This window comes from Ranitomeya imitator, chromosome 1 (genome assembly GCF_032444005.1).
Source record: "Ranitomeya imitator isolate aRanImi1 chromosome 1, aRanImi1.pri, whole genome shotgun sequence".
NCBI classification, from domain to species: domain Eukaryota; kingdom Metazoa; phylum Chordata; class Amphibia; order Anura; family Dendrobatidae; genus Ranitomeya; species Ranitomeya imitator.
The window spans coordinates 215277862-215294708 of record NC_091282.1 but is presented as its reverse complement, the minus strand read 5'-3'; the positions used below and the strand labels follow the sequence as shown (position 1 = coordinate 215294708).

At 45.4% G+C, this 16847-nt stretch overlaps 1 protein-coding gene across 1 annotated transcript in view; it reads left to right on the top strand.

Annotated features, from left to right (window-relative positions):
• The window catches only part of MARCHF3 (membrane associated ring-CH-type finger 3), a 278549-nt gene that overhangs the window by 134514 nt on the left and 127188 nt on the right, over window positions 1-16847 (top strand). Inside the window, exon 2 of the mRNA XM_069753900.1 lies at window positions 13524-13764. Coding sequence (XP_069610001.1) covers window positions 13580-13764 — 185 coding nt within the window. The 5' untranslated portion in view covers window positions 13524-13579. The remainder of the gene's footprint in view (window positions 1-13523; window positions 13765-16847) is intronic.

The following is a 16847-nucleotide window of genomic DNA, read 5'->3' as shown; positions in this document are numbered from 1 at the left end:
ACCTGGAGAATCATAATGGCAGGTCAGTTTTAGCATTTAGTGAATCTAGTAAAAAAAGAAAACCAAAAAATAATTCCTCTGGGGTTGCACTTTTTTTGCAATTTCACTGCACTTGGATTTTTTTGTTTTACTGTTTTCCAGTACACAATATGTTAAAACCAATGATGTCGTTCAAAAGTACAAATAGTCCCGCAAAAATCAAGCCATCACATGGCCATATTGATGGAAAAATAAAAAAGTGATGGCTCTGGGAAGAAGGGGAGCAAAAAAAACGAAAACGCAAAACTGAAAATACCTCCGGTCATGAAGGGGTTAAGGATCTGTTCTGGGAATCTGTATTAATTTTGTGCTCTGATGAAACTGGCCAAAATCAACATTCAGAATTGACTGTATATGCTGTTGGTGGCGGTATGTGTGACATATACATTTGCTTTATACATCCCCTTACGGTATCTTCTGTTTGTCTTTTTTCCTACGTGGACACTGGTATGTGCTGATTGTATTGGGCCCAGAAGCTGTAATTTACATTGGTGCGTGTAAACCTGGTGTAAAGCTGCGGGACCAAAGGACTAAATCTCCGAGCAATTGTATAGTGCCAGCATATATTGTGATTAACAGATCAGTCCTTCTGCCCAGTAACACTATCTATTTTCCTTATTTCACCCACATATGGCCAATTTCGTAGAACTACAATGATAAGTATGATATATGTGTGGAATGCGGCTGGAATACAAGTACCCAGAGGAAGCCAATACATTTTACTCTTCATACATATACATTTTTATATTCACACATATAAGAATGAGGAAAGAATATACATATATGTATGTAATTTTTTTGCTCAGGAATTGAATTGCTTCCAGAACCAACTGAACCGTGAGTGCAGGATGAAGAGTATTTGGTTTCATTGACACAAAGTGGATTTATGAATAGCTATGCTCCTTTGATTTCTAAGTGTGATGCTGCAAGTGGTACTTTATGCTTCTATGGCGACATTGATTGAGTGCCCTTTGTTGAAATGTGCGTTTCTTTCCTTTTGCGTTCTCTAGCATTACATTGAATGTCTCTTATTATTCTGCTGAGAATCTATAGTGTGTTGGACAGTCATGATTTTCGGGGTTATCTTACACTATTTTTTATTCGGCATATATATATATTTCTATCTATACACTATTTACACCACTGGGCATGCATTTAACAGTTTCCATGTAAATCCAGCAGAAAAAAAAATCAAATGTAGCATGTTCCATCTTCTAAGTAGCAAAAATACAGAGCAACACATGGCAGCACATAAAGCGCCACGTCTCTGTAGCACAGATTCATAGTGACTCTGTGTGACGCCGCACAACCTAAAAAAAAAATTTTTTTTGCACAGTAGAAAAAAGTTGTAGGAGAACTGATGTTCTTATAAAGTAAAAGATATTGGACGAGGTTCATCAAGACTGGTGTGAACAAAGCCGGTCTTATTGAGCTTGAGCTTGACCGTCTGACAAGTGGCATACGCTTCCTTGGGCCTCATCACAAATCGTATTCCAGTCGCGGTACACCACCACTCGTCACGAATTTGATGAGTGGGGGTCACTACGCCCCATTTCAGCTCCACCCACTTTGTCAGAGCTGGGCAAAAATGGTGTAAAAAAAAGTCAAGACATACTGTAAAATGATTGCGCAGCCTCGCGTTACACAAATATGTTGCTACTTTTCAAAGCGTTTTACCGCAGTTTTCTACTTTGATGAATCAGGCCATCATCTTTAACCCTTTCATGACATATGATGTATATTTATGTCACTGAGCCCACATATTTCCTGCACCTAAATCAGCTTTAATGTGCCTTTAACAGCTGTGTGTGGATCAAAGCTCCACCTGCGGCTGTTAACCAGTTAAAACCCGCTGTCAATCACTGTCAGCAGGATTTAACACACGCCGGTCAGAAGCGCGTCATTCCGGCAGCCCATCGGTGCCCGGTCGCCGGTTTTTATTATGAAAATTATAAAAAACCACAAAAGTTTATATCGCCCACCTTTTGCACCGTTGAAAATAAAACAATTAAAACGTGCACATATTTGACATCTTTGTGCTCAGAAATGTCAGATCTATCAAGATATTAAATACATTTGTCCAATGGGTAAATGGCGTAACAAGAAGAAAAATCTAAACTCCAGAATTACATTCTTTTGTCTGCCGCGACATTGCAATAAAATAACAGGAGATCAAAACATCGTATGTACCCCAATATGGTATCAATAAAAACATCAGCTCAGGGTGTAAAAAATAAGCCCCCGAAAAATGGAAACACTACGAGTTATAACTCTGGGAGGAAGGGAAGGAAAAAATGAAAACTAAAAAAAATGGAAAATAACCATGGCGTGAAGGGGGTTAATTAATTACACTTGTCTACAGTCAAATTTGTTTAGTCATAAAAATAGGTGGACTTAACTAATTTGGCTTGCTGAAAGCGAAAATGATTCTGAAATTTGCTAATTAGTTCTAATTTCCAAGATATGGGAGTGGGTATTTTTTAAAGCATTTGGTGCAACTTTAAAGGAAGATTGCATTTTAATTATTGCATGATCACTATTACATCATCGGTAGTCTACTAAGCTATCAGAATGGCATCATCTTGGAGTGACCAATAGAGACCTGCCATCTCAGCCCAGTGATGCAATCCTAATTACAATCCTATGACTTTTCTCTATAGATGGATCAATCGTATTAAATTATTTCCTAATAAACCACAAAATAGAAAAAGCATTCATTCATTTTCAGTCTCTATCTGCCATAATGTAATAGGAACCTGATGCTTCCACTGCCAACAATGTGCTAGCTCACCCAGCAGGCAAGCAGCGGCTTCATGCATTATTATTAATGATGAGTGCTTCTCCGCACGTATGAAATAGTTTGGAATTCCCTGATACACTGATTTTATATTTTGGTTTACGCTTTTCAAGCAGATGATCAGCTGAGTGTGCAAACTAATAACTACCATCAACCAATACATGACCGTGATTTTATCCTGCCCATGTTATAGATAAACACAGTAGTCCACGATACATGAATATGTGAATTTCTTTTCCCAAGTTGTAAGACATCAAAAGATGCGTTCTCCACTCTCTGTGACCTATATCAAATCCTACTTGAACAGAGTTGCAGACTCCCACTGAGATCCCATTTAACCGCAGACAGACTCCTTACAGAACATTTAGGTGTACCAGAACTCAGATAATAAACTTCAAGCGCTACGTATGGACATGCATAGCCTTCAACATGGCACATACTTGTCAATGCAATTATGCCAGTTTACATAATATTGTACATAAAAAAGCATTAAATCCAGGCACCAAATTCATCAAGTCGCTGCCGCTTGATGCACTTATTTACTGACTGGCAGAATGGAGTACTTGACTGCGGCGACCCCTCCAAACCAACACGCCCCACCAACCCTGGGAATCCCCTCCCAAACCACGACAAAGACCATCCCACTAAATAACCAGACAAACACAAATAGCTGATGGGTGAAGTCGGTCACAGCTTTAATTTTGCGTAACATATTTAACAATAATAATAAACTGAAGCACTTAAAACTTTACAAAAGACCAGTAGCAAATGCCCTGCCATTCTGCAGGCAAGTCCACCTACATAGCCGCTGTATTCCAGTGCTTTCTTTTTTGCAAAACGCCGCTGTGACTTTAACCTGTAAAGACAAAATAATATTAACCATACAAAAAGGAGGGAGGGTGGGACGAGCACCTCCGGGACCCAAAAGGGAAGAGGAGGAACCAGGTTATTACCCTGACCTATATCAGGTGAAGGAGGGGTTTCGGGGCGGGGAACCAGCCCAACAGGCTACCATTGGTCAAACTAACCGGACCATACCAAATAACGGGGGGAAGGAGAAGGGACCACAAGGAAAGCTGGGGGAGGGAAAAGGACGGCACTGCAGTCAGTGGCACGTTCCTTAACCAGTGCCGTACCAACCAGACTGGTGACCCTTCCAAACCAAAACACCCCACCAACCATGGGAATCCTCTCTCCCAAACCACCCCAAAGACCATCCCACTAAATAACCAGACAAACACAAATGGGTGAAGTCGGTCACAGCTTTAATTTTGCGTAACATATTTAACAATAATAATAAACTGAAGCACTTAAAACTTTACAAAAGACCAGTAGCAAATGCCCTGCAATTCTGCAGGCAAGTCAGTCTACATAGCCGCAGTATTCCAGTGCTTCCTTTATTGCAAAACGCCATGGAGGATCCTGTTTAACACTAAACAGGACTCTGACCCCCACCCATCAAGTGCAATGCTCGCTCTATACCATCCTGAATACCCAACAGCAGGATATCTAAACCAATATCATTGAGGTGTACACCATCCTGCTTCAAAAGGGCAGAATTATCCCCTTCTAGCTGCCGGTGCCTCACTACCACACCAAACTTACACCGCACGAACTTGGCCATGCGTGCATTTACAGTGCGCCTAGTACGCTCCACTGCTGCCCTATCTCGGGCGCCCTGCCACACAGCTCTGGGAACTATCTCTGACCATACTAACCTGAGTTCCGGGAAAAAACTAGAGAAACGTTCTAAGTCCGTACTCATAATCGTCAATAACTTGGTAACTTTATGAGAACATAAGTCATTCCCACTCACATGTAGGACTAAGATAACTGGACCTGCACTGTGCCGGCCAATATCCACCACTTCCTGAAAAACTTGAGGCCATTTTAAACCCCTGATGCCTCTCTAATTAATGTCTAAACCCTGATAACCCAGATTCCTTCCTCCAGGACAACATTCTGCTCCTCAGAGCCGCCCAGAAAATGTACGAATGTCTTAGCAGCCACACCGTTGGCCTGGTGGAACCTGGAAAAGAAAGGAAAGTAATCATATCAGTAAATCAGGTCTAATTTACCTGGCATAGCAAGCGGAACGCCACCGTCCTAATCTTTGCACCGCGGCCTCTGGCACCCCCGCCCTTGCCGCCTCAGTAGCGACCCCTATACGAAAAGAATGGGTCCCATATTCGACTGGGCGAACACCATAAGCCAGTAGGCATTACCGAAAAATCGATTGGAATTGAAATTTTGTCAACGGGGAACCATCAGCATGAGCAAGAAAAAATTGCCCGCTATGTCCGAAATGTAAATAATTATCAACCAGCTTGACTGGACAAATGGGACCTGGAACTGAATTCAGGAGAATCCAAGCCCCCTGCCTGAATGGTCTGTTTTGGACCTGCGAATAAGGATACGTATTGCATCTTCTACCACTATCACATCCTCAAAAAGTAGACCCTTATCTGACCTAAATTTTGATTTAGGGACCAATTCACTAATGCGTAAGGCCCCAAAATACAAAATGACATACGCAACAGAAAAAAGAGCAGCTTCGAATTGCGATGAGCAAGTAACCGTGGTAAAGAAAATAATTTTGCTCAATAAAGAAATAGAGATGGGACGTCTGTTTTCTTTACTAGGTTGGGATCTCTTCCACCCTTTTAAGGCCTGTCTGATTATGAAGGCCTTCGTGACGTCCTGCCAGTCAAGCAGTTGGAAATAAAAGGCTAGGCCTGAAAGGCATTGCTGGGCTGAGAAACCCGAAATTCCAGAGTTAAACAATAACGTTACAAAATCAACTGTTACCTCCAGTCTGGCCTGGCAGCAAACATGAACCGGTCTCCCATTTATCAAACTGCACCACTCAGCCCAAGACTTACCGTAAGACTGCCAAGTAGATGATACCACTAACGAACGGACCAACAGCATTAGCTGTTGGCAACTATGTCCCATAGCAGCGAGGGGCAAGGGGAACCTTCCGGTTGAGCACTGGGCAGAAACCGCCTGAAAACCTGCCAATTAAAGCATGACAAAGTATCAGCAACACCATTATCACTTCCCGGGACATGGCGAGTCTTAATCCAGATGCTCTTTTCCAAACATCGAAGAACAAAATGACGTAGCAAACCAAGGACCGGAAGAGAGGAAGAAGACAGGTGGTTTACACAGTGCACCACACTGAGGTTGTCACACAAAATACATATTTTTTTATTAGCAAATTGAGTGCCCCATATTTCGACGGCTACCACGATGGGGAACAGCTCCAACGGCGCCATATTTTTGCACAGCCCGACTTCTCTCCACGAATCTGGCCACGCAGCTGCACACCACTGATCACCAAATATAACCCCAAAACCAGCTGATCCAGCCACATCAGAAAACAATCTCATCTCCAGGGTTGAAATCTCAGAAGACATGAAACACGTGTGACCGTTGAAAGCAATCAAAAAACTTTTCCAAATTTCCAAATCAGCCAGAAATGTTTTGTCAAACGAATTTTATGGCTGGGAAGGGTAGCCCTCTTGTAGCCAGTGATAAACATCTTGAAAAAACCCTACCTGCCGGCATGACCCTACAGGCAAAAACCAACAATCCGAGTAGCGATTGCATCTGATGCAAGGTGACCTTTTTGACAGCCCAAAAGCCTTCAATCATGTTCAAAAGCTTCTCCACCTTCTCCCCCGGCAATCGATAAACCATGCTGACAGTATCGATTTCAATACCCAAAAAGGACGTCGTCACTGGACCAACCATCTTTTCTTCTGACAACGGGACACCAAACTGAAATGCTATATCTTTGAAAAATTCTAACAACCGTGAACAAACATCAGAATCTTTCAGACCTACAAACAAAAAATCATCCAAGTAGTGTGTGACAGATCTTACCCCGATGCCCGATCTAACCACCCACTCCAAGAAAGAACTGAAGAGCTCAAAGTAATAGCACGATATACAACAACCCATCAGAAGGCACATGTAATAAAAACCATCTTCCACTTGACGGCCCAAAAGGTGGAAACAGTCCAGATGGACCGGTAAAAGACGGAAGGCGGATACGATATCAGACTTCGCCAGGAATGCACCAGCACCAGCCTGACGAACTATAGCAACCGCCCTGTCCAAAAAGATGTAAGAAACCGATGTGTCCTCCTTTGAAATTCCGTCATTCACAGATTCACTCTTAGGGTAGGATAGATGGTGGATAAGACAAAATGAACCGGGGTCCTTTTTCGGAATAATCGCAATGGGGAGACTCTAAAGTTCCAAAATGGAGGGGATGTGAATGGGTCCACAATTCGCCCCAACCTCACTTCTTTTCCAATCTTTTCCCACAGGACTTCAGGGTTGACACGGGCCGACTTCAAATTGGTTGCAAAAGAGGGAAACTGTGAAATTTGAACGGAATAAAAAACCCGTACGAAAAACTAAAACAAAGTTGGCCCGCCGCGACTTTGTTAGGATATCGGTCTAACCAAGGGCCCATCGCGGCTACGCTCTCCGGGGTCCTTGGGTTCCCTACTTTCATTGCCAGAGGGCTTGGCTGATAATTTTCCCCTGGGTCACGGGCAGCGGGATGCAGGGTGGGCACCACCGCTGGCAGAGCATTCATGCTTATATTTACACAATCCAGAGAAACGGCAATGTCCCTCATTGAATAGCCAGCAGGCTCCTGGTCTCCACACGACCACTGAGCTATGACCTGCTGTTGCTGAGGATTGGCTAGTGGCCGCTGATAGAAAGGGGGGCTGTTTCTGTGATAATATTAATCTAATCCATACCTCGGTAGCCTTCACCCCCCACCTGATTTCAGGCTGTAGAGCCAGCCGCCTCCGGAATTCTTCATCGTAGGGCCACCAGGCAGACCCACCATGGGCCTTGTGCAATGAGTAAATCATGTCCTGATAAATGAATAACTCAGAACATTCTTCCATATGCCGCTGGCCCATGATGCAAACCCAAAACCGAGAAAGCTTGTAACCAATTGTTCATCGTCTTGGCAACCTTTTGTTTGCTCCTGTCAAAAGGTCTGTCATTCACTCTCCTCTCCTTGCCACCGTATGCTGATCCACCGATATTAAGGATGAGATATCTACATATTTGTTAGACCATATTTTCTCTCTAGCCTCAATATCCAAATGAGACCCTATAGGGTTAATACCACAATAAAGGGAATCTTTAAATATACCCGCTAGCGGTGGACCGCTCTTCTTTTCTAGATTACTTGGATTTACATGCTGAACACCCCTTGGTACTGAGTATTGAACAATTAAACCTCTCAAGGCAGACAAGAAATCTGAATTACTATCGCTACCTGCAATAGAAAAATTGCCCTCACCCATACCTGCCGCAGGAGGAGGGACTCTGACCGAAGGAGGAATTTCAGCACCTGGATAAACAGATTTGTGGGTGATGGCCAGGCTGGAAGCCCTGGTTGACTCCACAGGTCCAGCCAGACTTGACGCCCCGGCTGCTGTTTCTGGCTCTCATCTCTCGCCCCGAGAACGATGCCGGTAGTCGGGACTCGCCGATGTGCTTGTACACTTCGATGATGACGGAGAGCGCCATCTTGAGGACCAAGACCAACGACCCCTCCTGTGAGATCTGGACCTCCAATGCGCTGTTAGGGCTAGCGGAACGCACCAAATAATGAGACAGACAGAGTATGGTGCGTTTGCAGCCCGGGGTCCACCGTGCAGAGATGGAGCCTGCTGCCAAGTAATGACGGACTATATGGCGGTACTCATAAGTATACACACGTGGGTTAGACTTCACCCAGCGTGAAGGAAGCGATCCTGTTGCGTCACAGGATCGCGGTACCGCACATAGAGCGCGAGCAAGTAGTCAGCGAACTCAACCCCAACTAGGGTTGAAGTCCGATTAGACCCTTGCTGGCACAACACCGCAACTGGGTGTGTAAGGAAGCTAAATAGCAATATTAGGGCACAAGAGTGCATGCGGTGCCACACTGACGAACGCCACTAACCACCCAGGCTTGGGTAAGGAAAGCACAGAGGAAGTGCACGGCGCCGTGCTGGCGGTCACAGCAACTGGACGCTGTAATGTGTGATTTGTGCTGTAGGATAAGTCGGGCGCTAGAAAGCAACCATACACCTTCCGCGAACAGACATTCAATAGGGAAGGGGTATCCAAGGACGACTTGCACTCACAACAAACACACGTAAGCAAATGTACACTAGCGCATGGCCGTGCGGTCATGCGCAGTTTATATAGTTGCAGCACAGGAAGTGGCCACGGAAACTTTGCCCTTCCAAGACCTGCCAAGAGGACCAATGGAATGTGCTGCAGGACCTGAGCACATGACCCTCGATCTCCAACGGGAGATCTTGCCCTGGGCATGCTCAGTGTGTGCAGACAAGGACTTAGTCCCAGAGAAGTCTGCTCGCTGCTGACCAGCACTGGCTTTAATGGCAGAAGCTGAAGAAGCAGCAGTAACTTTCTGTACAGAGTGAGACTGAGCAAGACGCTGGGACCGACGTCCCTGCTGAGCAGACTCCACTGCGGCTGGATAAGAATGGGAGACCGCAGCGGAGATGGCTCGAGATTCCCCCTGTGCAGAAGCGGGAACTCGAGACCTAACACGCGCATGCGAGGAACGCCTGCTGCGTCGGTGTGAGGAGCAGTGTCTGCTCCGACTATAACAGTGAGGTGACTCTGATGAGGAGGAACTGGAACTCTGGCGTCTACACCTATATGGCTTCACTACCCTATTTGGATCCAAGGGCAAAGGAGAGGATAAACCTTGTGGCACTGCAGGAGTTACAGTTATCCCAGCATCATCCCTGCCAGCATCAGTCATGCTGGGGACAGCAGCTGCCGGCATACGTGATCCTACAGTGTCCTGCTGTACTGTATCCGGCCTAGGGTCGGAGGTGTCATCCGCAGATGACGCGGTGCTGCCTCTAGACCCCATCTGTTCTAATAAATACCCTAATGGTGCTGTAGAGCTGGCGCCAAAAACACCGCCAGCTCTGGGATGCAGGGGGGAGCTGAGGCTGGAAGGGGCGGGGCTTTACTCCCCTCTCTCCCCGACCGCGCCAGCGGTGGCCGGTCAGCTAGAGATGCAGAGAGTGCGGACTATACAGCAGACCGCACCTCCCGAGAGCGGCCGGCGAGGTGCGAGGAGATTACAGCCGTGACAGGCTCCAGCATTTGTGGCGGTGCCCCAGAAGTGGGCCGACCTGGAAGTGGGTGGAGCCACCATGTCCGCTCGGCGGTCCCGAGGCCGCTCGAGTGATGAATTAGCTGTGGGTAAGGGATTGCGGATGGCAATGGGGCAAAGCTGGGCAGGGGGGCGGGTGTGCTTTGCAGACCGCCGGCCTCCCGAAACTGCGGCGAGCACTAAGCCCTGAAATCAGAGCCTGCACGCCCTGCTCACCCTCCTGTCACGCCCTGGCACGCAGCATCTCCAGCAGCGGATCAGCCATTTCACTCTTTGCCAGACAGTGCGTACGACGAGCACCTCTGGGACCCAAAAGGGAAGAGGAGGAACCAGGCTATTACCCTGACCTACAGTACAGACCAAAAGTTTGGACACACCTTCTCATTTAAAGATTTTTCTGTATTTTCATGACTATGAAAATTGTAAATTCATACTGAAGGCATCAAAACTATGAACTTGACATATGTGGAAATATATACTTAACAAAAAAGCGTGAAACAACTGAAATTATGTCTTATATTCTAGGTTCTTCAAAGTAGCCACCTTTTGCTTTGATGACTGCTTTGCACACTCATGGCATTCTCTTGATGAGATATGAAAATGCAGAAAAATCTTTAAATGAGAAGGTGTGTCCAAACTTTGGTCTGTACTGTATATCAGGTGAAGGAGGGGTTTCGGGGCGGGGAACTAGCCCAACAGGCTACCATTGGTCAAAGGAACCGGACCATACCAAATAACATAACAAGGGGGGGGGGGAGGAGACCACAAGGAAAGCTGGGGGGAGTGGAAAGGAGGGCACCGCGGTCAGTGGCACGTTCCTTAACCAGTGCCGTGCCAACAATTATCACTGTTAGTATGGAGCGGCAGTGCCCAAGACCCTCAATTCCTTCTCTGTGGGCCTCTTCAAAAAGCCAAGTGCAGTACTTGGCAATCGGATAGGGAATGAACATAGTTGTAGTCGAGCTTGTGCACTGCCGTAATGTCAGACTCCCCTTATCAATAAGCTATAACATATCCTGTGGAAATGTGACTTCTTTCACCAAATAACCCATTTAAAGAAGTGCTACCATTAAAGTTTTTATCCTCTTAATATATTGCAGTCATCATATTATATACCACTGTATACGTACAATTGCTCCATTTTGCCTTTCTACCCAATACATTATTCTCTTTTCTCTGCTCTATGTAAAAACAGAAAGTCTCTTGACCCTGCATTTATCATTCCCATCTTCAACGCCTGACCCAGTTGCTCTTTCCTCCCTCCTGCCAGGGACTTTTGCAATGACTTATGACTCACACAGGGAAAATTGACCTCCTGTTTTTACACAGAGCTTAGAAGGATTCAGTTAGTCCGTTTTTAATCAGGTGATGTCAGAGACCTAATGGAATAGAGAAGAATTAGCTGGTTAGAAAAGCAAAATAAGCAATTGTAAGGATACAGTGCTATATAATATGAATACTGTAATATATTAAGAGAATAAAACTTTTGATGGGAGGAGCGCTTCTTTGAGTTTTCCAGGAATATAGAAGACATTGTAAAGTGACTTAGTACATTTAAAATCTGATGTCTACATACACAGCTGCAAAACGGTGCTCAATTTTACTTTTCTAAATATCCAGAGCCCACTCCACACCAGAGTGCAAGAACATTCACCAACTGCCAGAATCACATATCATTAGTTTGCCAGTCAAAGTCCACCACAGAACTTGGACAATGTCAGATCTGAAATAAGTCCCACTGTAAAAAACTATATGGCAAAAATATAACATTTTACAATTTTAAATTGCTTTTTATTCATTTGTATATGTATTTATTTGTTTTATTATTTAAAGATCATGTAGAAAAAACATTGGGGGCCATGTACTGTCTAAAATATTTACAGATTCTAGTCTGCCATTGTGTGCATGTAAGGCCTCATTGAGACTTAAGCGATTTTTCTCGATCGCAAAAAAATAATCTGAGTTTAATTAACGTTTTTGATCTGATTTTAGTCAGTGAGTACGTTTTTATAATCATATTTTCTTGGAAAAAAGCTTATGGAGATATCTTAAGCTTCACATAACAAACTGTCCATGAAAAATGAACAGCACAGTGATGGAGCAAAGATGGCATCTGAGTGCAGTCCGATTTTTTTTCATAGACTTGTAGTAGCGAGTTATATGAATTATTTGGATCGAAATCAGATCTGTCTTCGTGATTTGGAGTGCACCAACCAGTCTGCAAAAATACACGGACATACGAACAGCCCCATAGACTATAATAGGTATGGCTAGAACGGGATTTGGACGTTTCATCCCCAGCAGTTCGCCCCCAGCTGTTCGCCCCCGGGTACATTTCGCCCTTGTACCCTGTTTTGCCCCCAGATTTTTGTGTTTGAATGTTTCGCCAGTTTGTTCTGGTCGTTCATGAATTCCCGTCCGTCATCAATCCACATGTCACAAAAGTACTGTACAGAGTGCTTCACTTTTGTGACATGTTAAATCAACTGTTTCCATCTGACGTCACGGGGAACCGCTAGACTGCACTCCGTGACCCAAGGAGCTGCAGCTGCGACAGGTAAGTATCATCGTGGAGGCCAAATGCTGGGGACGAAATGTGCGTGGGCAAGATGTACCCGGGGGTGAACTGCTGGGGGCGAAACATCCTATAACCGGCTAGAACTGACGTCGGAGTGAGACTTAAGTGGGTTTCAACCACAGAGCAATGCATCCGGACTGTGGGCGACAGTGCGCTCCTGTACTGTGCAGTATTACAGCCGCATTACACACTGGTGCATGAAGCTTAAAAAATAATCAAAATTAATTCTATGCAAAATGTGAGTGTGCTCCCGCCTGTGACAGACAGCGTTAATTGATGTAAAGAGAACACAAATTGACGTTAAGTGAGGCAGATTCATTAAGCCTTTTTACATTCATTTAGTTCTTTTAATGGTCAGGCAGTCTCACAGCCCCTGGCGTGTGGAAAACTGATTTTTTACAGCCGTAAGTAGAGTTTCCAGTCACCTGTGTGTGACATGAATTGAAATTAGGCCTAGGTTGCACTAGGAAATGCTCCGGATTATCCCGAAGGCCGGCACTCGCTGCCTCATCAGAGCGTTCATTACTGTGGCTGCAGCTGACAGGAGTGGGCCTGCGGGGGCCATGTCGGTTCCTGCATAAGAAGGGTTAAGTCTGTTTTCCTGTGATTTGCTTGTTTTTTAAACCGTCACTTTTATTTTTCTCGTCCACCGAACATCTGTGCAGCGATTCCTGTATGTGACGCCTCAGCTTCCTCTTCACCTCTCCCGAGGCAATGGTCATCGTTTATGGCTGGTGTGTGTTGTGCATGCTGCATGTTTTGTTTTTTATCTCTCTCAGGCAACACACGTTTGTGAGTAATCGAGCCCTTAATATTATTGTTTACGTCCTGGAGAGGGCAACCAAGGCCTGGTTACTAAAACGCTCTCCACGCGCCAAATTGTTACCATCTGAGACATTTACAGGTGTATTTTCTTTTTTTTACAGATGGAAATCCAGTACGTATACGGAAGCTATTAGCACTATAATTGCTGTCTGTCACTATGACAACAAGCCGCTGCAGTCACCTGCCTGAGGTCCTACCAGACTGCACGAGCTCCGCTCCCTCTGGAAAGACAGTCGAAGATTGTAGCAGTCTTGTGAATGGACAGCCACAGTATGTCATGCAAGTTTCAGCAAAGGACGGGCAGCTGCTGTCAACAGTAGTGCGGACGCTCACTACACAGAGGTAATTACTACTTATTAATGCCATTTTAGGTATTTTCTGCTTTTGTGAGAGTAAAAGATGAGCTGGGGAAGCTCCGTCCTGTTCTGGAGGCTGATACAATGAGATACTCGACCGCGGCAGCTTCAGCGAACAGTGGGAGACCTAACTTCAATGATTTGTAACTTGTATTTATGGTGAGACTTCAATGTATGAGAAAAATATTTCCTGTGTAATTGTTGCCATAATCTAAAATAAGGGAACTGTTGTGAAATGTATTTTACATAATGTCTTTATCTTGATCAAGCTAACAACAATTTTAAAAGTTCCTGCAAGTTTCAGTGACGTGCACGCAAAGTAATGTTGTGTATGTTCTGGTGAATGTTTCATATTTCATGGCAGATGTTCCACTGCCTGATTTATTGGCTGTGTGTGCAGGATGTATCCTAAGCCTGTTCTCGGTGGACAGCCTCATATGGCACAGACTGCCTCATATTGTCCTCTCCTGTGCGGGCAACCTTATATTGTCCTCTCCTGTGCAGGTAGCCTTATATTGTCCTCTACTGTGCAGGCTGCCTTATATTGTCCTCTCCTGTGCAGGCTGCCTTATATTGTCCTCTCCTGTGCGGGCTGCCTTATATTGTCCTCTCCTGTGCAGGTAGCCTTATATTGTCCTCTACTGTGCAGGCTGCCTTATATTGTCCTCTCCTGTGCAGGCTGCCTTATATTGTCCTCTCCTATGCAGGCTGCCTTATATTGTCCTCTCCTATGCAGGCTGCCTTATATTGTCCTCTCCTATGCAGGCTGCCTTATATTGTCCTCTCCTTTGCAGGCTGACTCATAATGTCCTCTCCAGTGCAGCAACCTCCTAATGTCCTCTACTGTGCAGGCTGCGTTATATTGTCCTCTACTGTGCAGGCTGCCTCATAATGTCCTCTACTGTGCAGGCTGCCTTATATTGTCCTCTACTGTACAGGCTGCCTCATAATGTCCTCTCCTGTGCGGACAGCCTCATAATGTCCTCTACTGTGCAGGCTGCCTTATATTGTCCTCTCCTGTGCAGGCTGACTCATAATGTCCTCTCCAGTGCAGGCAACCTCCTAATGTCCTCTACTGTGCAGGCTGCGTTATATTGTCCTCTACTGTGCAGGATGCCTCATAATGTCCTCTACTGTGCAGGCTGCCTTATATTGTCCTCTCCTGTGCAGGCTGCCTCATAATGTCCTCACCTGTGCAGGCTGCCTTATATTGTCCTCTCCTGTGCGGACAGCCTCATAATGTCCTCTCTTGTGCAGGCAACCTCATATTGTCCTCTCCTGTGCAGGCTGCCTCATAATGTCCTCTCCTGTGCAGGTAGCCTCATAATGTCCTCTCCTGTGCAGGCTGCCTCATAATGTCCTCTCCTGTGCAGGCAGCTTCATAATGTCCTCTCCTGTGCAGGCAGCCTCATAATGTCCTCTCCTGTGCAGGCTGCCTCATAATGTCCTCTCCTGTGCAGGCTGCCTCATAATGTCCTCTCCTGTGCAAGCAGATTCATAATGTCCTCTCCTGTGCAAGCAGCTTCATAATGTCCACTCCTGTGCAATCAACATCAAAATGTCCTCTCCTATGCAGGCAGCCTCATAATGTCCTCTCCTGTGCAAGCAGATTCATAATGTCCACTCCTGTGCAATCAACATCAAAATGTCCTCTCCTATGCAGGCAGCCTCATAATGTCCTCTCCTGTGCAATCAACATCAAAATGTCCTCTCCTATGCAGGCAGCCTCATAATGTCCTCTCCTGTGCAATCAACATCAAAATGTCCTCTCCTATGCAGGCAGCCTCATGTTGTCCTTTCCTGTGCAGGCTGCCTTATGTTGTCCTCTCATGTGCAGGCAACCTTAAAATGTCATTTCCTGTGCAGGCTATCTCATGTTGTCCTCTTAACTTCATATTGTCCTCTCCTGCCAGTGACATAACTAGAGTTTGATGGGACCTGGTGCAAAATTTGACATGCATTTTCACCCACCATGTAATAATGTCCACATCCTGGCCCCTTCCCCTTCCTGGTATAATGTCTCCCATACTGTAATAATGTTCTCCATCCTGGACCCTTTATTTAATAATGTCACCCATCCTGGACCCCATCCTATAATAATTTCCCCATCCTCTCCCCTAAATTTAATAATGTCCCCCATCCTGTAGTAATGTCCCCCATCCAGGGCCCCTTCCTGGTTTCCTGTCCCCCATGTTGGCCCCTTCCTGAAATAATGTCCCCCATTCTGCCCCTTCATTTTATAATGTCCCCCATCCTATTATAATATTCCCCATCCTGGGCTCTTTCCTGATATAATATCCCTATCCTGTAATTATGTCCCCAAACCTGAGCCCCATCTTATAATAATGTCCCCTATCCTGGGCTCCATGCTATAACAATGTCCCCATGCTGACCGCTTTCCTGTAATAATGTTCTCCGTTCCTCTCCAACACATTTTGAGAAAAAAACAAATGATTCTTCTTATCTTATCCTGCTCCCATGATATGCAGTGCCCTCTTCTATGGCTGGCACTGAAGCTGGTAGTTGACTTTGGCGTAACCACCATAGGCACTGCATGATGTCATTGCCATGCACAGCCCATGACATACAAACTGATGTCAGCTGCTTTCTTGTGATTGGCCAGTAGTGTGTATTGAAGTGCTGGGAGTCGGTAGGTCTCTGTGCCCAAATACATTTCAGATGAATGTGTGTCTGAGGATACACGTCCAGGTGTACAAAACACTGGTGTCGATGTGCCCCCCCTTCCGTTCAGGCTCGGTCAAAGTCACACCCTCTGCAACTGCAATCATAACACCCCTGTATCCTGTGCAAATAGCATCAAATTGTCCTCTCATGTGCAGGAAACCACATCAAATTGCTGCTTCCTATATAGGCATTCCTGAGACTGCAGCCTCATATTACCTTCTCCTGTGTAGGCAGCCTCTTATTGCTTCTTTCTGGACAGACCGCATCATATTGCCCTTTTCTGGAAGCCTCATACTGATGTTCCTATTGTTGTACAGACTACAGACAGCATCATATTACTTTCTTCTGTGCAGTCAGACAGACACCTGCTGATCTGTGCAGGCT